This window comes from Peromyscus maniculatus, chromosome 19 (assembly GCF_049852395.1).
Source record: "Peromyscus maniculatus bairdii isolate BWxNUB_F1_BW_parent chromosome 19, HU_Pman_BW_mat_3.1, whole genome shotgun sequence".
In the NCBI taxonomy this organism is placed as follows: domain Eukaryota; kingdom Metazoa; phylum Chordata; class Mammalia; order Rodentia; family Cricetidae; genus Peromyscus; species Peromyscus maniculatus.
In genome coordinates this window covers 45831950-45856637 of record NC_134870.1, presented here as the reverse complement: position 1 = coordinate 45856637, position 24688 = coordinate 45831950, and the positions used below count along the sequence as shown (strand labels likewise).

Genomic DNA, 24688 nt, shown 5'->3' with positions numbered 1-24688 from the left:
GAATCCATCAGTAGAAAGGGTAAAGGAAGAGTCAGCAATTTTACAGGTATTACAAACCAGACACCCTCTAGAATGTAATGACCATGGCAGTTAACATTAGAAGGACTTTGAACTAGTTCTGAGTGAACCTGGGCAGAGGCCTCATGGTACAGGTTCTGAAGGTTCAGGGTATTGGCAACACAGAGAAAAGGCAGGCAATACAAAGGATGGGTACAGAGCCTCATACCAGAGGGGAACTAGATTTCAGCTAGATGCCTGAATGTCCTGTCTGGTCTGCAGAGAAGCAGAACCTAGAGCTGGCCTCGATGGTTGTGTATGACCACGCATGCGCATGGCACATCACGATGTCCATGCAAGAGCGTATTCGTACAGCCCCTCGAAATTGACAGTAAGGCAATGAATGACGCAGAGCAGGGCTGGTCGATCAATAACCAGCGAAGTTCTGTTCTCCTCCAGCAAAATGACAGTTTGCTCCAGTAAGCGCCAACAAAGGCCCCTTTACCTTCGCCCTGCACGGGGAGAGCACAGTTAGTCACACTTCATTAGGTTTGTTTACAGAAAAGAGCTGGTCTCTAAGCAGGCCATTGAAATCCTTGTAACTCCATAGGGCCTTTAAAACAAAACAAAACAAAACAAAAGAAAGCTTCCCTCCCTGAAAGATAAGAACTTCGGAATGTGGGGTGGGGGAGGGTGCGAAGGGACCTCGGACCATTAGCAAGAAAACTGGTTTGTTCGGATGGGAATTGGAAAGATGAGTTGGCATTCGGGGTGCTGCTGGCTCAGAACCAGGGGCTGCACCCTCAAAACCGGGTCCTGGGGGTCGCTTTGTTGTCCTCACGGAACTGGGAGTTTGGCCTTGCTGTAACCTCGAAAAAGTGAGGCGCTCCTGAGACCTTGAAATGAGCTGTCCTTACCTCCATAATAGTTCAGAGGAGTGGCTTCTGGGATTTCAAGTTGTAGCTGAGAGTCAGACGAGGAAACATTTGCTTTAAACAATGACTGTGTTTGCGAGCAGAGATAAGCTCCTATTGGTTGCGATTAGCGGTGTGTATATAGAAGCAATAAAAGGCTCTCAAGGTTGGAATTTGCAGCCCTTAAGATTCTGAAATGGAGATAAGTCACATCGGTGGCCTGCTAGGCTAGGAGAATATAGGCTAGTAGGTACAGAAGCCTGGCTCTGAAGTTGTTCACCCGGAAGGAATGTGGGTAGACTTATCTTCTTAGCAGGAAAGGCTTCTATTTTAACATTGCCTCCCCTTCTTTAGCTGTGGAGCGAGCGTTTAAAAGATGCGGTGGTCACGGGACAGTGATTGTACCGAGTCTGTTAATAGAGTAGGAAACTGAGGCTCAGGAAAGTATAGGTGAGCTCCGGAGGGGACTGAGAATGGGGAGGGGCTGCTGTTGGGGGGTGGGGCGAGGTACTCCTGGTTAGCATTCTTTTTTCCTGCCCAGGCTTCAGAGTTCCCTGCACATCACCCTGGGACACACACCATCAGCTTCTCGGACGACTTCCCGAATCCGAGCCATCATAGTGTGTGACTCCATTACCAGAGTGACCCACTCGCATGCTGCCTGTGGGATATGGCCACTGCAGCTGGGGACAGGAAGGGGCAAAACCCTCCATCAAGCTGCATTCCTTGAGGAGGATGCTGAGTCCAGTTTTTCTGATATACTGTCCTTTGCTTCCATTCTAGATTGGCCCAAGATGGTGGCTTTTTCTATTGTGTAATGGTTACCTCTTTGTATGCCTATGCGTTCTCTCTCTCTCTCTCTCTCTCTCTCTCTCTCTCTCTCTCTCTCTCTCTCTCTCTCTCTCACACACACACACACACACACACACACACACACACACACAGACACACACACCCCGCCGTTCAGAGCGGCAGTTCCTAGTTTGAGCTGTTGCTGTAAATTGCTATTTTAAATTTTGGCGAGTGGAAATAATAGCCGAGTGATCATCTCCAGCAAATCTTGTTGGCCTTTGTAAAGAATGGCTCCTTCAGAGGTTTCATGATTTACAGAGGACACAGCTGGCGGGCAACAGAGCTGTAGGAATCTGTGCTCTCCTGGGCCTGGCGAGCTACAGATGAAAAGGACCCAGGGCTGGCACAAAAGCAAATAAGCGCTCTGACTTTAAATAAAGCATCCTCATTTATAGGAAGCCTAGCTCTCTTCAGTCCCAGCGAGACATACGGATCAGTAGCAGCCTTTTGATGTGGAGCATAATTGTCAATTGGTTCCCACTGTTTCCTTATAACTCAGGACCGTGGCTGGTAAAAATTTTCTTTCAAATACAGTCCCATGATGTAGAATTGTGGTACACATACTTTGACAAGCCATTCAATAACATTTAAACCCCAAAGTCTGCAAAACCAGAACCTAACCTGGTCCTGATTTAGGAGAGAGGATGGGTGTCTAAAGGACCACCTCCCTCTTCCTTTTTCCTTACCTCTCCCCCCAAGGCCATGAAGTTTTCATTCTACCCTCCCACTTCCTGTGTCCGTTCTTTGGAGTCACTCTGTCTTCCCTTGCAGTCCCCCCCCCACCCGCCCCTGCCCCCGCCCAAGGGGGGGGGCGCGCATATGCGCGCCTTATCCAGAAAAATGGGAAAGTTGTCTGTCCCAAGACTCCATACTCATAGCACTGTGCACTCTTTCTGTTTGGAGGGTTGAGGCCTCTCCTTTAACGGGGAATGACCTGGAGGGGACCTTTTTGCCTTGAGTAACTGGTTCAGTCTTCATTGGCTGTTTGCTTTGCCTGTTTCCCAGCCAAAGCCCTGCCTGCACGTGAGAGCTTGGGTAAGGAGGAGCTCTTGATGCAAAGGGGTCAGATGAAGTGTAGAGAGCTGTGGGAGCAGTGGTCTGACAGGCTGCATCCTTCCGATGGATCTGCCGGTGATAGAGGGGAGGCCCTGTCCGGCTCACTCTGGGAGACCCTGGCCATGTGCTGTATGCCCAGGGCCGCTTTTACATAGCCGCGTCCTGAAATAACACTCCTAGGAAAGGAGTGGTTCTTAGGAGGTCACAGTACGAGAGCTCTTGGTAAGCCTGATTCAACAAACATTTATAAAATGCCTTTCCCACACTCTCCAATGCCTTTATTCAAAGGAAGAAAAATGTCTCCCAATGAGCTAGTTAAAGTCTGTGGGAGGGGAGAGTGGATTCCTGCCTTCCCGTCGGGGAGGGGTGAGGAGGTGCGAAGCCACTCTCCTCCAATGAGGCTTCAAAGGCAAGGCTGCATTGGAAGTCATCATAGAAACTCAGATTTCATGGAAACCAAAGGGTGCCTGCCAAGCCCAAGAGCAGAATCAGGCATCGGAAGTCAGAGTGGCATCAGGCTCCATGATGCCAAGCCTCCAGGCAGGCAGTTGCTTACTGGAAAGCTCACTCAAAAGTCAGAAGTGAAGCCTCTTTGCACAAATACGCAGAGACGCACTGTATGCATGGAATGGCATTTGCTTGTTCTGTTTTTGTGTGTCGATGACTCCAAATGTTTGTCTCGGGAGACCCCCTCCACCCCTATGTCCCCTGTGCCTCTTTGTCCTTTCCTTCCCACTGTGTGTTGACCCAAGCCTTGGTGGGCTGTGGCCTGCAGGGCTTGGCATGGTGCCCACTGAAGTGTCTCTGGCTTGCTGCCCTGGAGAAGCGGCCTCAAGAGATGTCCTCCTCCCTGTTCGGGCACTGTCATCTCAGACCTGTTTTCCAGCCTGTCCCCAGGTAGGGACTCTGGACAGTTTAGCAGAAACTGTTAGAGGAACTTGCTAGCAATAAGGGTATGTGTGGTGATGTGAATGTTCCTTGTGTAGGGAGAGACTATACTCTAAAGCCATTGGTACTGCTTACCAGAAAAGCAAATGCTTTTGTTACCGATCATGCTTGAAACTGCTTTTCAAAGATGTCCATGTGACATTTTCTTTCATGATGCTTTTCATTGTATTTGAGGCGTATTACAAAACCCATGGCATTTTGTAAGTAGGAAACTTGCTTGCACAAACATCGGTCCTCCTGGCTGCTGAAAAGAAGTAAAGCATCTCTTTCTGCAATCAACAGGAATTGATCTGTAACGACCTGTTACGAAATGATTTTGTTTTCAGACACTGTCTTGTGTCCTAGGCTGGCCTTGACCTCTTGATTTCTCCTGCTGCTATCTCCTGAGTATGGGCATTGTAGTCACATGCCACCACAACCCTTGGCCTGCTGTTTCTGCGAAGGTGTGATCTTAGGCTGTTGTGATGTTCATTCATGCTTCTCCCCACCGGTGATTTTCGGCCCGAGGACCTTCTGTCCCTGTCTTCATGGGCTGCACCTACAGCACATGCGCAGAGCAGCCTTTCAGTGTTTCTGGGGAGGCCGGACAAAAGCCTCATTGCTGTTCCCTGCGCTTCACCAGGAGACTTCCTAACAGGCCGTTGTAATTCGTAGAACAGAGAGAGGATACCATTACCGGGGAAGCAAGGAAAAGAAAACCAGCCAGGGCTTCGTTTTGGCTGACCAGCCAGCTGGATATTGACCACCTGTCTTCATGGGAAAGAAATAGATGGCAGTGAATAAGCGCGAGTCGAGTTTTCCAAGAAGCTCAATGATTTTCCCAAATCAATACAGCTCATCAGGCCTCAGAACAAAGGCTGCCGGGAGGTGACAGTGACGGAAGTGCTTCTGTGTTCTTTTGTGTATTAAACCATAAGGCCCACGGGGAAACAAGGGGTGTGTGTGTGTTGTGTGTTTGTGTGTGTGTATGTGTGTGTGTGTGTGTGTGTGTGTGTGTGTGTGTGTGTGTGCTACCTTAAAGACTTATTAGGTATATTTGCAGAAGGGAAATCTTATCAAAGTAAAACAAAAAGAACTACACAGACTGTGTATAGATGCTCAAATATTTTGAAAAAGGGGCGGCGGCAGGGGGATGCTACTTGATCTTTTACAAAGTAGATCAGAGCAAGGCCCAGTCTTTGCTTTTCGGTATTGATTGGGTTTGTTTTTGTTGTTGTTGTTGTTGTTCTTACATATGGTGGTGTTCAGAGGAAGGAGCTCAAACAAACGTCTAGATAGCCGCGTTAACCCCGGGCAAACAGCCCTAACGACTCTGCCATGAATGAGCCCTGCTTCTAATGCCCTGGAAATGGCACCAAAACGTAATGCTGGATTGTCATATAGAGCTTGTAATTAACAAAGGGACGGTGATGCCAGCATTTTCCAGCCACCAACAGAGATCCATGGAGACCAGCAAACGCTAGCCCTTCTGTCATTTAATCGTTAAGTTCCTTCTGCTTTCACAAGGTAGTACATTAACGCCAGAACAGCGCGTCTCTGGGGTTTACGACGGGGGTGGCAGCACACTAGGGCATAAAGTATTTCATTATACTTCCTTTTGTCGGCCCTGCCCTATCTCGCAAGCGCCATTGCCATACATTATTTGTTCAGATAAAGCCCAATGTTCAGGGTGACTAATCGCAGAACTGTGTTCCAGATGGTTTGATTACAGGATGTGGTTAAAGTGACTCTTCAAACATTCAGCCCAGCAGTAGGGCTCCCTTTTTAAAAAAAAAAAAAAAAAAAAAAAAAAAAAAAAAAAAAAAAAAAAAAAAAAAAAAAAGCTCTGCTTCATGGTCATGTGACAACATTGACTTTTCTTGGCCCGGTGCACCATACATCCTTGGTGTAGACAATAGGAAAGCCATTTTGCTCTTTGGCTGGCAGGATTTTTATGGATAAACTTAGTTGTCAATTTAAAAATTTCTCAAATAATTATAAACTTTGCCTTCTGAAAGAGCATCTAGTTGAAGGTAAAGCGGTCTAAAGCCAGAACCATGAATAAAGATGCTTCAGCTTTGGAAACGGCTCCAGGATGGTACTTCAAAGAATAGGGATCTGTTTGGAGAGAAATTCTGAACAAAGGAATGATGATAAGCCCCACCCCATGCGGAAGCCACGATTGCCACAACTAGGGTAATGTGGTACCTGAAATAGTGGCATTTCTATTATCATTGGTGTTTCTCTAGAAAAAAAAAAAACAATAAAGGAAAGAAAGTGTAACCATAGGGGAGGGGGATTATAGCAGAAATGGGTTACAGTTTGGTGTTATTAGAATGAGGTTTGTGTTTTCTGCCCGAGTGCACACCAAGTCCACCCAGATGTGGCAGTCTGAAGAGTTCAGAAAAACCATATGATTTCAAATTCGGCACTTACAATGCTTGGCAAAGCTCTTAGTCCCAAGGATGAGGCTCTTTTAAGACTCAGACAGTCTTTAAACAGATTTATGCAGAGTCACTGGGCAGTCAGCATTGGCCCAGTTCTTGAGGAAGCAGCTCCGCAAATATAAGAAATAGTAACTTATAAGCCACATGAATAATCTCTTTGGAGTAGAATCTCTCTACAGAGGAAGTCTGTCATCTACAAGCTAGTAGGAGATTCCACTTACTGAAAAAAGTACAGTAACCATGAGACCTCAAGAAAAGGCAAGGGCTCTGAGTGGAGAGTTGTGTAGGTTCCAAAGTGATAAGTGAACTCGTACTTGACTTGAGGTGCATTGCTTCTCGGGGACTGTGTGTGCAGACACCGTACCAAATACAAGGGACTGATGGGAAAGACCAGCTCAATGTGCACATGATTGGAGGGAATGTTAAAGGGACATCCTGTCAGGATAGGACGCACATCCTCGCCATATTCAAACACAGCACGAACTTCTCACCCAAGGACTGAGCATCCCTGGTGAGCAGAAAGCTGCCTGTGACTCAAGGTCCCACCCAAGGGAGACTTTGCCTCTTTGAGCTTGTACCTTTTAAGGTCACTTCAGTCTTTTCTATTCCAGCCAACAGAAAGGAACTGCTAGGAATGTGTCCTAGCAGTTCATACTGGCTGTGCCCTTTTATAGAATGTAGAACGCAATCACAGTGACAGATAGGGAGGCAGAGAGAATCCCCCTATCAACCAGGAAAAGAGGGAATACCTCGGATGCTGGTGGGCACCATCACGGGGGAAACTGTTTTGAGACCAGACAGTGACCCCAGAGAGAACGGATTTGGAGGGTAACATGACACGTGTCTATAGATAGACTGGTGCTATCACAGGAGTTTGTCCTAATTTATTAGGAATTTCAGCTCTCTTTGAGGATTTCTACATAGGTGCTCAAGCCTCCGTTGGGGGAGTTGAAAGCGTGGTGTGAGGGCCAGCAAGACAGCAGGGTGGGTAAAGGAGCCTGCAGCCAAGCCTGACGACGTGAGTTCGATCTCCCAGACCCACATGGGAGAGAACTGACTCTCAAAAGTTTTTCCCTGACCCCCAAATGTGTGTCATGGTAGGGAAGTACATGAGCATGCATGCACGCATGCACGCACGCACGCACGCACGCACGCACGCACGCACGCACGCACGCACGCACGAACAGACACAGACACGCACGAACAGACACACAGACACATACACACACAAACAAAGAAAATGTAATTAACATTTGTTTTAAATCGTGACATGAAGAACAGCTGAAGAGACTTGTTTGAGGCTGAAGGCACAAAGGGGGGTGTAAGCTGGAGGAGAAACAGTGACAATTTGGTATTGCTGTGCCAGGAAACAGGGCCTTTGGGTGGAGGGTGAGGGGAATGATTCTTCGGGGTTTCCGAAGGCAGAAACATGGACCAGGCACTCATAGACAGATGTGTGGTGTAAGACAAGGAATAATTGTATAACAAGATGTCTGCGTAGTAGCCAGGTAGCCCTTGAGTGGGTCCCTGATAGAGTCCTCTGCTTGTGATAAGACTAGAGAAAAAGGGGACACATGTTTGTGCATGTGCTCATGCACACGTGCTCTCTCGTGTGCTCACGAACACACACACACACATTGAGGTATTGTGCCAACACTTGGCATCTTTATCTCATCTCTTAGCTGTTACGTCTTTGAAGCTCTTGCCCATCCTGGTTCTCTTAGTTAACATAGATCTTTAGGCTTCTCTTTGTATCATCATTTCTAAGTTTCCACATTACTAACCCAGATTCCTGGCATGAATGTGTCTGGTTGCCTCTGCATCAGGTACCATCACTAATTTAGTGATATGAGGTCAGGTTTAGGATTACTGGTGTGAGAGCTCACTGGTCTAAGACATTCTTCTGAGCAGGGCATGAGGACAGAGCAGGAACCAAGAGCATCACATCCAGTCTCTCATCTAATGTGAGATTGGTCTAGTCTAACAAAGAGCCCACTCTGTAAGTACAGCTAATATGCAAATTTTACTTCCAGATTGTGATGCATGTCTCTCCTGATGGTAAGACTGTAGACCCTTTACGTGAAAAGCTGAACAGAATTTCCAACAAAGTATGATTCAGTAGCACCAAATAGATACATAGCCAATGCTTGATGGGTCTGAGTAGGAAATCGAGCATGAATCTTTATGAAGCCCGTGTGTGTGTGTGTGTGTGTGTGTGTGTGTGTGTGTGTGTGTGTGTGTGTGTGTGTGTGTGTATGTGTGTGTGTTCCAGTATCTGGGACAAAGTGTCAGCAATATGAAAAAGAAAATCATGTAGGTGAGCTTCCCAGTCCTTTCTTGTAAATTTTTTTCTATTTACTTAGGATTAGCAGTAATAGGCCCCAGGTATTTCTCAAATAGCCTTGTTCGAAAGGGAAGGGCAATAAGCCCAGTGAGATCCTTGTTCTTATAAACATCAAAAGGGCTTGCAGAGAGAGACCCGGCTCCTAACTCACAGGCGCGAGAGAGATCCAGGAGAATAAGTATGCTTGAAGACACAAACCTTCTGGGAACTAATGCCTGTGTATGTCTAATTTATTTAGAGAGAAACATAACTTTAAGCCTGGGGTTATAAAATTCAAATCTGTACTTTCTGAGGACTAACTTTCATCTGATTTATATCACTCACTATGCCTTTAGAAAGTTATGCGTTATATGGCCTTGGGGTACAAAACACTTGAAATTTATAATTTTATCAAAATAATAAAAAAAATTATAGACTTGATTTATTCATCGAGACAGGGTCTCACTGTATAGCCTTTAGCTATGTAGACCAGGCTGGCCTCCAGCTCACAGAGATTCACCTGCCTCTGCTGGAAATAAAGGCCCGTGGCACCGCTCCAGCAATTTCTACACTTGAGAGCTAAACTTCCTACTTGACCCTTCACAACAGCACGTTTTCTAAACATGGACCTCCTACAAAAAAAACAAAAACCCTACGTTGCAGTTCACAGAGGAAGATGCCTTAACCTCTCCTCCAATGCAGAGCCTCAACTGAGGGTCTATAGTCACTGTGCATTCCAAGCAGATGTAACTACTGTGGCCCTCGGAAGAGGCTTGCACAAGATAGACCACCACAGGCCCATGAATCTAATTAGCACTGCTTGGGGAGACTGGTTAAAAAAAAAAAAAAAGAATTAAAAACAAAAAAACAAACCCCAAAACAGCCTTCCTGGGAGTGGAGCATTTGTTTTGAGCATTTTAAATTCAGAGTGCATCTAGAAAAATTAGGGTGACTTTATTTCGGTTCCCTTAAGCTGAAAGCAAGCTTTTCTTTCCAGAATTTTCCTCCTTCCAGTACAAACAACAACGTGGCCTACGCGGTTTCTAAGCAGTCGCAGATGTGAACTGTTTGTTTTTTTTTTTTTTTTTGGTGTGGAAGTTGCAACTGCAGTTCGGTCTTTGTGACCGTTTCAACCTGTGGCCCAAGATAACCACTGATTGATGGCTTGTGCTGAGTCCCTTCCTTCTTTTTGGCCCAGTTACCGTGGCCTGGCTTGAGGCGGTAGCTTTGGCTGTGAGGGCTGGCCTGTTGGCTGTGTGCAGCCCTGTGGTGGGTATCATGGGGCTTGGGGGGTTGCTTCCAATTTCCAGAGCCTTGGTGGGGGCTCTGGCGATGCTTCAGGTCTCCCTCGGCAGGGAGCATCCTTCCTCCTGGCCGCCTTTTCTCCTTGCTTTGTCATCCTGCGCTCTGGCCAGCTGCATCGGGCCAGCCAATCAGACGCGAGCGTTCGCCGCAGGCCCTGGCCAATCGGCGGCCCGCGTTTGCTGGAAACGCGAAACCCTTAGGGGAGAAGCAGTAACAAAAGCCTTTCACTGCAGACAAATGTTAAGTGTCTGTGCAGACTTTTCCTGTTTTTAATTTTATTACTGCAAGAATGGAGGGTTTGTTGTTTTCTTTCATGTTTCCTTTCAAGCAATTTTAATTATACATTTGTGCTACATCAGGGACTCTGGAACGCAGTGATTTCAGCCTATTGCCTCTGAAGCTAAAATGCAGTAACCTTCTGGCAATACAGATACATTCCTGCACTGTAAATATAGCTGACATGCTAAAGAATTTTAAGCAGCTGCAGAGGTCTCTGACACCACACACGGTGCCCCAGAGAGCAGATGATGAGAAAGCCAGCTCAGTGTGCCCCTCTCCTCCGCGCCCCACCCCTCTTTCCTGAAGGGATGTGCTCATAAAGAAGCCTTTCCGATTGTTCTGTCTTGTGCAATTTTGGACCGAATGCCTAATTACTATTGATTCTCATCACAATGGGATTTTTTCATACTCGATGGTTAAAAACTCCCCTCCCCCGGGGAGGGGGAGGGGGGGGGAGTCAAAGGAATCAAGCATGATTTTAGGCAATGCTTGCAGTTCCTTTTAGCTTTTCTTCCCCTGAGCTGGACTACTGCTACAATAGGAGGCGGAATTTATAGTGAGTAAATTCAGCTGTCGCGTAACTGCTAGCAGCCCCCGACCATATGGGAAACCATTTCAAAATCTCCTTCTGAGACTTTTGAGAGGAAAAACCTCCTTTACCCAGTACTTCGGTCCCAGCAGTTCAGATATTTTACCCGCTGTAGAAGGGCTCCCCAGGAAGAAGAGTCTTGCTTTGTGAGCTTCTCAAGATGGTCGCTAGTGTAAGTGAGCAAGTCAGCCAGCAAAGACTTGGAGGGATGGTCTCTGAGGGCGGAAGGGTAGGCACTTAAAGGAGCAAAGGCTCACTTAAATGTTTCATTTATTTACCTTACTCTTGTGTATGTCCCAGAGTCCAGCTTCTTTACCATACGCTTTGAGGATGTGATTTTTTTTTTCTTTTTTAAAGTGGCACTTGTCCTCCAGAGAAACAAGCAGGGTGTTACATGTTGTTCCTCGGTGATATTTAGCATACTAAGCACACTTAAGTTTAGTAATTCACAGACGCAGTGCTGAACTAAAGTGTCTGCAGGGTGGCGGCGGCGGCGGAGGAAAAGCAGGCTGGTTGGACGGAAACACGTGTGTTGGTTTTGAGTGTTCTCTTCTAATCCTCTGTAGCAAATGCTTACCAAAGTTGACTGACGATAACCCCAAGAGCAAATGTGTTGTGCACACTTATTTTCTTAAGAGAGCTATTTTAAGAGCCTCGGAGACGAGACAGAACGGTGAAACAGAGCCCTTTCTGAGGCTGATGGCCGTCTCACACAGTTAACGTAGGGAGGGTCAAAAAGAAGAAATCACAGCTGCCCCCAAGGCCCTGCCTTTTCCGCCGTGCCTATTTTTACATATCTGCAAATGATTTTTTTCTTTTCTTAATAAAAAAAAAAAAGTTACCGTTGTTTTATAGTGTTGAATTGGAAACCAGATTCCTTTCAGTCATCCTCTGGCTTAAGCACTGGTAACTCGGGCTTGGTTTACGTTGGCAGCCTGCCAAACGAAAGCAATTATGTGTAATAATAGAAAAATTAAGAGGTGAATGTTACTGTTTTACAGCAGGACATGGCAAAAACCACTTCCTTCTGTCAGCAATATCTTGATCACACCCTCACACACTCTCACCCTTTTGCACCACGGTCGTGAATGCGCGCATGCGCGCGAACACACACACACACACACACACACACACACACACACACACACAATTTCCTGTGGGTTTTAACTTGAGGTCACTGAAACCAGAAAGGGGAAGGATGCAAACCACAGCTTTTGAAAGCCATATGAAAATAGAACTTTGCTGGTAAAAATAATAACAACAAATGAAGTGGAAATAAAGTAATAGGTGTTAAATGTGCTCCCCTGTAACCCCACCACTGTCCCCTACAGGTGTCCTAGTGGTCAATGTCACGTGGAGGAACAAAACGTATGTGGGGACCCTACTAGACTGCACGAAGCACGACTGGGCCCCTCCTAGGTGGGTGCCTCTTTTTTTTTGCTCCTTCCTCTCCCTCCCCCTTCCCGTGTCTGCAAAGAAACTATAGGAAGAAATGAAGAATATAGAAAACTCTTCCTGTAATTAAAACCAGGCAAAGGAGAAATGAGCCAGTGACGCGCAGATGCGGCTTTCTTTCCTATCTGAGCTCTGGTCCTCTCACTCACTCCCTTCTCTCTTTTGTTTTCTTCTTCTCTTTTTCAAAATGGGGATTTGAACTGACTGAAAGCCCGCCCTTAGATTCTCTGTGGGCGAATATTATCCATTCAGTAGCCTGGTCTCCAGCCGATGTACCAGTGCAAAAAATAGAATGTCCTTCCCTTGGCTGTACCCCACCCTCAAGCTGCCAAGGTGGCGGCTGCTCTGTGCTACCTGGGGTCCCTGGGATTCTCACCTGGCTCTTTTGGAGATGCTCATTATGACACCCATTGCTTGCTTCCCTAGGTTTTGTGAATCCCCGACGAGTGACCTGGAGATGCGAGGGGGCCGGGGCAGAGGGAAGAGAGCGAGGTCTGCCGCTGCCGCCCCCGGCTCCGAGGTCAGCTTCACAGAGTCCAGAGGGCTGCAGAGCAAGAACAGAGGGGGTGCCAATGGGAAAGGGAGGCGCGGCAGCCTCAACGCCAGTGGACGGAGGACACCCCCAAACTGCGCTGCAGAAGACGTCAAAGCCAGCCCTTGCGCTACCAACAAAAGAAAGAACAAGCCCCCGATGGAGCTGGATCTGAACTCCAGCTCCGAGGACAGTAAACCCGGGAAACGGGTCCGCACCAATTCCAGAAGCACCCCTACCACCCCTCAAGGGAAACCAGAGACTACATTTTTGGACCAAGGCTGCTCCTCTCCAGTGTTAATCGATTGCCCCCACCCAAACTGCAACAAAAAGTACAAGCACATAAACGGCCTGAGGTACCACCAGGCACATGCACACTTAGACCCAGAAAACAAGCTGGAGTTCGAGCCGGACAGCGAGGACAAGATCTCGGACTGTGAGGAAGCCTTGAGTAACGTGGCCCTCGACTGCGGTGAGCCAGGCACAGGTGTGTCAGCGTATGACCAGGTGAAGGCGCCTGCATCCCCCGGGGCTGGGAACCCCCCTGGGACGCCCAAGGGCAAGAGAGAGCTCATGAGCAATGGCCCCGGTTCTATGATGGGTTCGAAAACTGGGAAGAATGCTGGCAAAAAGAAGGGCCTTCACAATGAACTGAACAACCTGCCCGTCATCTCCAACATGACAGCCACCTTAGACAATTGTTCGGCCGCGGACGGCAGTCTAGCCGCCGAGATGCCCAAGCTGGAAGCCGAAGGACTGATTGACAAAAAAGGTTTGGGGGATAAAGAAAAGGGCAAAAAAGCAAACAATTGCAAACTGGACAAGAACCTCTCTAAACTGAAAAGTGCCCGGCCCATCGCCCCTGCCCCAGCCCCGACGCCCCCGCAGCTGATTGCCATCCCGACTGCAGCCTTCACGTCCACCACCACGGGGACCATCCCTGGACTGCCCTCCCTCACGACCACGGTGGTCCAGGCTACACCAAAGAGCCCTCCATTGAAACCTATTCAACCAAAGCCCACGATTATGGGGGAGCCCATCACCGTGAACCCCGCTCTGGTGTCACTCAAGGACAAAAAGAAAAAGGAGAAGCGGAAGCTAAAAGACAAAGACGGGAAAGAGGCTGGCGGTCCCAAAATGGATGCTAAACTGGGGAAGCTGGAGGACCCCAAGGCGGCCGCCAAGGATTTGTCCGGGCATTTTTTAAAGGACCATCTCAGTAAGAGCGAAGGGCTGGCGAACGGCTTGTCGGAGTCTCAGGAGAGCCGCATGGCCAGCATCAAAGCCGAGGCCGATAAGGTTTACACGTTCACGGACAATGCCCCCAGCCCTTCCATCGGGAGTGCCTCCCGGATGGAATGCAGCACCCTGGTGAACGGGCAGGCGCCCATGGTCCCCCTGCATGTGTTGACACAGAACGGGGCCGAGAGCTCAGCGGCCAAGACCAGCAGCCCGGCCTACTCGGACATATCGGATGCTGCCGACGATGGTGGTTCTGACAGCAGGTCAGAGGGCATGAGGTCAAAGGCCAGTTCCCCATCAGATATCATTTCTAATAAAGACGGTGTCGTGAAAGGGCATTCTTCAACTTCAGCACAGTCATCTCAGCTGAAAGAGTCCCATTCTCCCTATTACCATGGCTACGAGCCTTATTATTCCCCGAGTTACATGCACCCTGGACCCGTCGGTGCCCCCACGGCGGGGAATGGCGGGAGCGCGCAGGGCATGAAGATCAAGAAGGAGTCGGAGGAAGATGCAGAGAAGAAAGACAAGGCCGAGCAGTTAGATTCTAAGAAAGTGGACCTCAGCTCTCCATCCCTGCAGCCTCAACACCAGTCTGTCATCACGCAGAGACACCCCGCCCTGGCTCAGTCACTTTATTATGGCCAGTATGCCTACGGGCTCTATATGGACCAGAAATCGCTGATGGCCACCAGCCCTGCCTACAGACAGCAGTATGAGAAGTACTATGAGGACCAGAGGCTGGCTGAGCAGAAAATGGCCCAGAGTGGGAGAGGGGACTGTGAAAGAAAGGTTGAACTCCCCTTGAAAGAACTGGGCAAGGAGGACCCTAAACAGAAAAACATGCCATCGGCCACAATCTCAAAAGCTCCCTCCACTCCGGAGCCTAACAAAAACCATTCTAAACTAGGGCCATCAGTGCCTAATAAACCTGAGGAGACAGGTAAATCACAGCTTCTCTCCAGTCACCAGCAGCAGCTTCAGGCCGACAGCTTCAAAGCTAAGCAGATGGAAAACCACCAGCTTATTAAGGAGGCTGTAGAAATGAAGTCTGTCATGGACTCTATGAAGCAGACAGGTGTAGACCCAACCTCGAGATTTAAACAAGTAAGATTGTGGAGTGTGGCCCCACCAGCCAGGGAGCAGTCTGAGCTGTGCACATGTCTTGGGCTTGATCTTGCTAGACATCTTACATTGGGAGGAAACCATCATCACGGGCTTTTCCTCTGCTCTTGAAAAATATCCTCAAAGATCCCTGGGAGTTCCTGCACAACTCTAAAATGTCCATTCCCCACTGTTTACCTGTCTTAGTGTGTGAAGGAACTCTGGGCTTGTGCCCTGCGTGGGTTTCCTAAGTCGGTAACTCCGATGAGGATTCTTGATTTCTTCATGAGCTCAAGGTGAAGGTATTTCACTAAAGGGCCTCTGAAATCTCTGGAACTCTGAGGTTTCATATCCTTCCTCTAAAGCACTCATTCTTTTTATATACCACATTTCTGTCAGCGTCTTCTAAGATTTTTAAACCAGGGTCCCTGAGTTCCCACTTCCCACTCATCATTGAACAAAGTTTGTGCCGCAGGTATCTCTCGTAAAGGGTCTCAGATACCGAGATTTCTGTTTTCTGTTCTCTTTAGAACCCAAAGTAGAACTCTTGGGCTGTGGGTTTTCAAGGGGTCTGGAGCTGCAGGTGATAGGTCTCAGCAGTTCCTCCAGCCAGCCTAAGAACACGTGACATGTGGTCACCATGAAACCGTAGATGTGCAGTGCTGTCCCCGTGACTCAATGCTACCCTGTGAGCATTCATTCTGGTATTCCCCAGCACCAGCACCCCAACTTAACTCCCTGTGCTTGCCCCCTAGTGAGTCAGAACAAGAGCTCTTACTGCTATGTACATCTCCGGCCAAAGTTGGGACTGAGGACCAATTTCAAAGTCTCATTCAAGACTTGAACCCCGAGGGGGTTTACACCATGAGTGTGCAGAGTCATCAAGGCCCTTTGGATCTTCGGTTCCATGCCCCCCCCCCCTCAACTCTAAATCAGGCTCCTGTTTCCCAGGGTTGCAGTAGAACAAGACAACTTGGGAGGGCTTATCATTGGGTTTGTCTTCTAATAAATAAATCATAATACGTGCCATTAATTTGATATTTTTTGGCTTTAAGATGTTAGCATATTAATGAGAAGCCAGCCAGCATAGCAAGCTTCAGCTGTAGTCAATGAAGAAAATGTGTTAGGATACCACGTGTTTTTTGTTTTTCCTTCTAACTGATATCAATAACTGTAGTAATTTCTTAAATTTTCTATTATTAGCTTGAGATAGAGTTTTTGTAATCCCCTTTCGCTGTGTGAGACAATAAAAGGAAAGTGAAGACTGAATTAAATATGTCTGGTATTTAGGGTCTGATACTATTTAAGGTCCCAGCTCTTTAACCCAGCTGCCATGAGACCTTGGTGTTGGCTGAACTTTAAAAGCATTTGGTTTAGCCTGTGGTACCAGGATTGATGATGAAGCCTACCTCGGGCATTATCACTTTATCAGAGTAGGGGGAGCAGCCCGTGTTAACCGAGTAAGGAATCCTAGTCAGTAGTGCTGTAAATGAACGGGTTTGCTTTGTAAGCAACGGGATTTTAAGACCGATCTTTATTTTAAAACCAGGATCCAGATTCACGGACATGGCATCATTATGTATACCAGCCCAAGTATCTAGATCAACAAAAGCCAGAAGAACTTGACAGAGAAAAGAAATTAAAAGAGGACAGTCCAAGAAAGACGCCTAACAAAGAGAGCGGTGTGGCCAGCCTTCCTGTGTCCTTAACAAACATCAAAGAGGAACCCAAAGAGGCCAAGCGCCCTGATTCTCAGTCAGTGGAGGAGAGCAAGCTGAAGAATGATGATCGAAAGACTCCGGTGAACTGGAAGGACTCTCGGGGGACAAGAGTGGCTGTGTCCTCACCCATGAGTCAGCATCAATCGTACATACAGTACTTGCATGCTTATCCTTACCCACAGATGTATGACCCCAGCCACCCTGCATACCGGGCTGTCTCTCCTGTCTTAATGCACAGTTACCCTGGTACGTGTCGTGGGTTCTAACTACATTGGAGGGAAGAGGCTGTGTGCAAATGATAGCTATTAACAACTGAAGATAAATTAGAAGCTTCGGGAATGACATTTGTTTTGCTTGTTTTTAATGCTACTTAAAGTCCCAAAGACGAAACTGATTTGATGTGAGATTTTTATATTTTGTAATGAAATGTCAAGAGTCCTCAGGCTCTAGCTTCCATAGTTCCTGATGGCTTACTGTAGACGTTTAGACTGACAGATACTTTATTGCCTGTGGAAATATTCTAAGCACTTACTGTCATAATCATTATAGTTACTGTTTCTTTCACTTAAGCGGACACATAAATGGATGAAGTAGCTGTAAGCTCAATTCTGTTTATATCCTCCGTTCATCAGGATGAATTAACCAGAGAAGAAGATCAGGGCACCTAGACACAGATAAACAATGATGTAGCCCGTTCTTAATGCAACCCCTTATTTTAAGATGTCTGACTCGTACCCAAAACTCATGTAATCCAGCTGATTTTTGTTTTTAAGATGTAGCCTGTAACACGATGTGACATTTCTTGTTTATCTGCAGGGGCCTATCTCTCTCCAGGATTTCATTATCCTGTTTATGGGAAGATGTCTGGGAGAGAAGAGGCAGAGAAAGTCAATACCAGCCCCAGCATCAACACAAAAACAGCCAGTGAAGCCAAAGCCCTGGACCTGCTCCAACATCACGCCAACCAATACCGCAGCAAGTCCCCTGCTGTAAGCCTCCTTTTGTTGGTAGTTAAAAGGCCATGTTTGGGGGGGACAGGGGGACAAGCAACAGAACAGTCTTGAAAGAGCAATGGTTTAGGAACCCAGCTGGGATTTCAGGATGCTCTTCTATTCCGATACACAAAGAATGGAATGTGGAAATAGAAGATGTGGTCACGCAGGAGGGAAAAATGTCATTGAAGCCTTTGTGAGAGTGGGGAGCCTTTCTGTCGCGAAAGGATGGTGTTCTTTGCTTACCCGGGAGAAGGTGTGCAGGGGGACATTTAAATTTATAGTGACTTCTTGTGTTAAATGTTAGTTGTTAAGACATTAGGAAAGGAAGTACCATTTTACACCATCCTCGTTAACCAAGTGGTTCAGAAGCCACTAACTGTTGACCTATTAGACAAATTGAGCTTTTGCAAAATGTTTTCTTAAGGATGGGGGTTGCAGCTCAGTGGGAGAGCACTTACCTATCATGTGCCAGGTGACATCCCTAGCCTGAAAAACAAACAACAGAGATACAAAGTAAAAACAAACAAATGAATGTTTTCCTCAGAAACAACTTTCAAAAAAGTCCAAGTTTTCTTGTAAAACTTAAAAGACTTGCTTCCTGTTAAGACAGTAGCAAATGCAGCATCTAATTCCATGACAGTGGTTGATGGGACAAGAAACCCAATCTAGACAGTCTGTCTAGCTCCTCATGTGTATAAGTATGTACATAAATAAAGGTGACCAGACAGACGTCACCCCTGCCCCCCGGGCTAGCCTAACCTCAGTAGACCTGAAGTTTCAGATCCTTCTGTCGACCTGGGTATTCACATGGTCCATACTCAGTCAGAATTCTGCTCATGTGGAGTAATGCTGAGGGTCCGTGGCGCACAATGACGATTAGTTTTCTTCAGACATTGATTTGAGTCTTGTGCAAGCCTGAGTCACTTGGCTGGGGAACAAGGCTGCATCTGCTGCCTATTGGCCTTGATGCATTCTCCTGTCCTTGTCATTCCACAGAAGGAATACAAAAACTGTCGTTGTAAAAGAGGCTCTCCCAGCAAAAGGACGACTGCTGGTCCTAAAGACTGTGCATAAAGAGACCAGAGAAAAGCGATGGTTCCTAGTTAGGAAAGCCAAGGGGTGTGGAATGGTTAAAATAGTGTTTGCAATTTGAACACAGCCACTACACAGAAACTAAAAAAGGTGATCCATGCATGAACCTTTTTTTGTAATTCCTCCTTTCAGTACCTACACAGACTTTGTTCCAGTGAGAGGGCCTAGAGCAGGATCTAAAGGAGAGCTAGGGTCTAAAGGGAGAAATGTGTCAGAGACACAGTCCTTAGCCTGCGCTCATGTGGAAGAGCTGACATTTCTGATGCCTTCTCAGAAATGAAGAATCTGGAATGTGGGCAGGACAGTGGTTTCCTGTTGAGTCTGCCTGCCTCAGAATGTGCAGGGGACTGCTTCTTGAGCCTCTCGGGAAGAACCAAATCTGGAGATACCCCATTCTCCTTTCTAAAACAATAACACGGTATTTGACTATAAACCTACATTCATCCTGTATTTTCAGTTATTTGCAGATTCCCTCCAAGTGTCTAATACAAGGAAAGTGCTACATAAGAGTTCTTACTGCACTGTTTAGGGAATAATGCTGACTAAACAAATCTTAATATTTTTAGTTTGCCAGTTTCCTTCATTACATTTTTGATCTGGCTAGCTAAATCACAGAAGTGAAGCTCATGAATACAGTCAGAAAAGAGAAGTATAAAGTGATTAAATTTTGTGTGTTGTGTGAACAAGTAGTGTGTATTATTGTATAAACTTGAATTTGGGTGTGTATTTTTGTAGGAACACAATGGACACTTTTTTTTTTTGGAGACAGGATTTCTCTGTGTAGTTTTGGTGTCCTGGAACTCACTCTGTTGACCAGGCTGGCCTCGAACTCACAGAGATCCACCTGCCTCTGCCTCCAGAATTGTGGAACCAAAGGTGTGTACCACCATGCCCAACTAAATTCCCCTCCAGAAAATATAAATAAAAATATAATTAGAAAACTTAACCTTTAAGAATAGTCTCAAAAACTCCTTTTAAAAAATTTATGTATAGCCAGGCGGTGGTGGCGCACGCCTTTAATCCCAGCACTCGGCAGGCAGAGCCAGGCGGATCTCTGTGAGTTCGAGGCCAGCCTGGGCTACCAAGTGAGCTCCAGGAAAGGCGCAAAGCTACACAGAGAAACCCTGTCTCGAAAAACCAAAAAAAAAAAAAAAAAAAAAAAAAAAAAAAAAAAAAAATGTGTATAAAAATTGTTCCTGAAAGACACCAAGTGGATTCTAATGAGCAGTTTTGAGAAGTGAATCTTGAGGTCATTTTTAGGAATTATTTGCAGAAAACATTGGTGCCATTTAGCTTACTTTGGTCGGTTCTCTATTGTGAACTCGGGTCCATTTAAAACAAACACGTATCCTTTGAAACTATCTTCCACTGGTACAGGGTTTTAAGTCTGTATCTACTCAATGGCCTGAATGAAGTATCGGGGCTGTAGGGGGAGAGGTGCTTTGGTGCTTCTGATAAGTCTCTACTACAGGAATTAAAGGAGGGCGTTTCTCTTCTCAGCCCGTAGAAAAAGCTTCCACGGAGCGGGAACGCGAGGCAGAGCGGGACCGGGATCGGCACTCTCCCTTCGGCCAGCGGCACCTGCACACTCACCACCACACCCATGTGGGCATGGGCTACCCTCTCATTCCCGGTCAATATGACCCTTTCCAAGGTCAGCAGCTCATCACATTTGGCTAACAGTTGCTATGACTTCCTGTCACTAATTTAAAATGAAAACATTGAACTTTTGACTAGCACTAGCTGTGGGGACGCTTCCTGACACTTATTTCTTAGTATTCCTGAGAGACACACTTCAGGCTGTCTGTAGTCTATTGAGACTTGAGGTGACTACCACTTAATAATTGTCGCTGGGAGATGTTATCTCGCCAACAGAGGGTGGCAAGCCAGTGTCTGGGGCATCAAATAAAACAATCAGAAAATCAGATAGCTACTTCAGGGAAACGGTAGAGAAAATAGAGCCATGGTAGGTGGCTTTGGTAAAATCATTTATTCTGATATCTCCATTTCTTTTAAATTGCCCATTTTCCATATAAGCAACCAGGATGACCAGGACTAACATTTCATTGCCCAATGGAAGGGTGCTTCATGTCCTTTCACTGATGGAACTAAACCTAAGAGAGAGAGAGAGAGAGAGAGAGAGAGAGAGAGAGAGAGAGAGAGAGAACAGTCACAATATGGGAGGTGATCACATCTTACCTGTCCAATCTCTGTCACCTCATAAGGTGTCATAGCTGTCTCTATTTTGTCACAGTTCTGAAAGTTGTAGCTGGAGAGCCTGGTGAGTGAGGCCTTTCTTAGTAGTGTGAGGGAGGGGCTAACTACTCTTTCTTTACAGGGCATGCAGGGAAGCAAGACTCCTGAAATTTGTCCCTACAAGAACATTTAAGCCATCAGATCAGTATGTGGCCCTTAGGACCCCAATTTAATTACTTCCGTGTAAATCTTGAGTCCAAATGCAATCAAACTGGGAATCTGGGCCTCAACATGGGATCTTTGCAGGGTAGAGGCAATTCAGTGATAGCAAAGGCCAAAGACTTAGCAAGATGACGTTGGAAAACGGTTCCGAATGCAGGGAGTGCAAAGGAATTGGGCTTCGGTATTCATTTGTTACTTGGGGTTAAAAGAAAGTGCATAGATAGATGATGTGATAGATAGACTGACAGACTGGCAGACAGATAGATCGATCTCCCGAATCGCCAAGTGTAAGGAGAACACGGAAGGGAAATGAATTCCGTAACACAACACAGATGTAGAGCAGTACATGTGAGCAGAGCAAGTATCTCATCATTTTTGTATGTTGTTGTAATGTCTCAAATTGTCCTTGGAAAAAGAAACCATATCCAAATGAAAAACCATGGAAGGAGAGAAAAATCTTCCTGTTTGCATTGTTTACTGTGTTTTCCTCAGGATTTTTTTTTATTTTTATTTTTATTATTTTTTTTTTTTATTTTTTTTGGATAGCATCAGTCCAGGAAGGTCTGAGGCTAGCCTTGAACTTTGCCTTGGGAATTACCAGCATGCACTACCATGCCTATTTCCCCGGGGAGCATATCCTGTGGAATTCAGATGCTTCTTTATTTGCAGCTGTTCAGATCTCTGCTTCCTTTGTCATATAGATTAGGACTATTTTTTCTTAAGTTGCTTTAGACTCAGGAAAGTGCAGGTCTTTGGGAATTTGTTTGATTCGTCCCATGTACTTTATGGGATGCATCACATTTAAGTGACTGGGGAAAATGTAACAGTGTCAGCAGTCATTGTGAAAGCTTTCTAAGCAAACTAGCATGTTGCTTCTGTAGCCCACCGGCTTCTGCTTCCTGTTGTTAGTTACCACCTGTTGTTTGTCTTGAGTTTCCTATTCAAGAATACAGGCAAACACTTAGCACCTCGCAGAGCCGGTGGGATGGAAGGCTACATCCTCTGAACAGCTCTTAAGAAAACCACCGAGTACTCAGTGAAGGCGCAGAGAGTGGCTACACTGGATGGTTTGCAGTCTGCCCTAGCCACGTGAAGCATTTCACATGAACGGTCAGGAAAGCACGAATCACTGCTACTGGCTCTGTGCTCTTTACATCATGGAAACCCTGTGTTTTCTTCCCACTAGGCTTGACCTCTGCCGCCCTTGTTGCCTCCCAGCAGGTGGCTGCCCAGGCATCTGCATCAGGAATGTTTCCTGCACAGAGAAGGTAAATATTCTCAACACCTGAATTAGTGCTGATGCTTGCAAGGCAGAGGAGACCCGCTTCGAAAATGAAAAACTTGATTCCTTGTGTTGGTTTTATTGTAATGAACGAACATATTATGGCAGTATGCTTCACGTGGGACTTAGATTCCATGAGCCTCATTCTGTATAGGTGGTGTACATCAGTAAGAAAATTACAATGATTATTTTTTTAATCTTAAGGTGAGAGTGACATCCTTAGGTTCTAAGGAAAGGTTATCCCTACAGTTTTGTTAACAGTATTCACAGGGCTAGTGTAGCTCATTGGGTTAGTACTTGACTAGCATGCCCAAAGTCCTAGGTTCTAGCCTCAGCATTATACAATAAAATACCAAGACCAAATCCCTTCATTTTATTGTACTTAAAAATAAAGTTGCAAATGGAGAAATGAGTTATTATAATGCTGAAGGTGACATTTGTTTCCTGGTGTTTTTAGCATTATAAGTTACTCTTCAAGCTCTCCTAAGATGGACAAATAAATTTAAAAGATTATCAATATAAAATGAATGCTCTCTCAAAATGTAGCTCATTACTTTGTGTTTCTTCGTTTCCTTGGGAGTTCCACAAATAAAATAGAACTAACTATAAAGGAAGCCTTTCAGTCTCACTGTCTTTAGATTTTCCTGTCAAATGTTGACAGAACTTGATGCTAAGGTGTGCTCTTCTTTTTCAGAGAATAACGGAATCGGAAGTGTCCGGTGGCATGTGACTGGATCACATGGGGAAGCGCTTTATATAGACATCAGTTCCATGGTGTTAATTTGAAATGCCTTAATGGCAGGCAAAAACCAGTCATTTCATTTTGTAAATTACAGATTTTATCACAGAGTAACAAATGTTGCTGTAATTAAACTTCTGTTTTATATATATATATACGTATACATATCTGTATATATACATATATATATATATACATATATATATATATTCTTTACTTTTTTGTAACAGTAACCAGGCTCGCACACACAGGGTCTGCTGCCAAGTTGCAAACCACTCAGTAAAGGAACTACAAAACTGTATTTGTCATGTTGAAAGTGTTAGCCACACCAGGCTGCTTACATTCTTTTCCTTTTAAATTGTAAATAAATAATGTTCTGTATCAGTGTGCCTGAACCTTGCATCTCCTTCATCTCTCCTCCCACAAAGCCCCTCAGAAAGGCCGACTGTGATGATGACACTTGGTACAATTTAGATGTCTAATTGGTGGCTCCCGTTCGAGACGCATCACTGTAAAATGTTCCCGTAGTCACCGTTTGTACTTGTTTATTGTGGAAATAAATACTTTTGGAAGGCATGGGGTTGCCAGAACCACAAAAACTGTGTTGTATATATAATGTAAAAATTAAGATGGGGAAATAGTGAGCATCTGTGAATAATGAGGTGTCACTTTTTGATAATCTTGAATGGCAGATAACCCAATAGCCTGCATACCAGAGACATCTGTGATCGCTCTATTACTTGAATAGCCCTGCGGTCTTTTTTTTTTTTTTTTTCTTTTCTTTCCTTTAATGTTTACAATTATCCAGTTTTAGAAGAGAAGGACTTTAACGCCATTGCCTGGTTACTTGTTTTATGCTGTAATCTAGTTTATTTTATGTAAAATGTATATTGAATGCTTTCCTTTTTTATACCTGCCTTAAATAATTTGGCAATCAGAATTAAAAAGGTTTTGTTTTGTTTTTTTTTTAAATAACGGTTTCTTGTGTGTCTGATGTTACTTCTCGTTGGTGGGAGTGAGTCTACCTTCCAGAGAAGAAGCTCTTTATACTATGAATATGTAAGGCAACAGATACCAAATCTTCATACATGGTACACAGGCAACAATACACAGACATGAACTCGTCATAATGACACACAAGTATAACAATCCAACACCATGTTTAATTCTATGAATATGTTCATACTTGCAGGACGTTAGTCTAGACATGGACACATAGCACCCCAAATTGGTAGACACCGGTGGAATAGTATACTAAACATGTAAATCTTTTTTTGTTTTTGTGTTTGTGTTTGTTTGTTTTTGTTTTCTCTGTTTTTGTTTTTTGAGACAAGAGTTTCTCTGTATAGCCTTGGCTGTCCTGAAAGTCGCTCTGTAGACGAGGCTGGCTTTGAACTTACAGAGACCCATCTGCCTGCC

At 45.6% G+C, this 24688-nt stretch overlaps 1 protein-coding gene across 5 annotated transcripts in view; it reads left to right on the top strand.

Annotated features, from left to right (window-relative positions):
- Znf608 (zinc finger protein 608) overlaps positions 1 to 23868 on the top strand; it is a 109520-nt gene extending 85652 nt beyond the window's left edge. For 4 of the 5 annotated variants that reach the window (XM_016006918.3, XM_006988449.3, XM_042264302.2 and 1 more), the window contains 7 exons: positions 12021 to 12108; positions 12571 to 15025; positions 16572 to 16989; positions 17560 to 17732; positions 20331 to 20484; positions 22435 to 22516; positions 23225 to 23868. In XM_016006918.3, the coding sequence (XP_015862404.3) occupies positions 12021 to 12108; positions 12571 to 15025; positions 16572 to 16989; positions 17560 to 17732; positions 20331 to 20484; positions 22435 to 22516; positions 23225 to 23231 (3377 nt within the window). In that variant the 3' untranslated portion in view covers positions 23232 to 23868. Of the gene's footprint in view, positions 1 to 12020; positions 12109 to 12570; positions 15026 to 16571; positions 16990 to 17559; positions 17733 to 20330; positions 20485 to 22434; positions 22521 to 23224 lie in introns of those variants that run through there. The other variant, XM_076555272.1, reaches the window with a different exon arrangement.
- Positions 23869 to 24688: the final 820 nt, after the last annotated feature.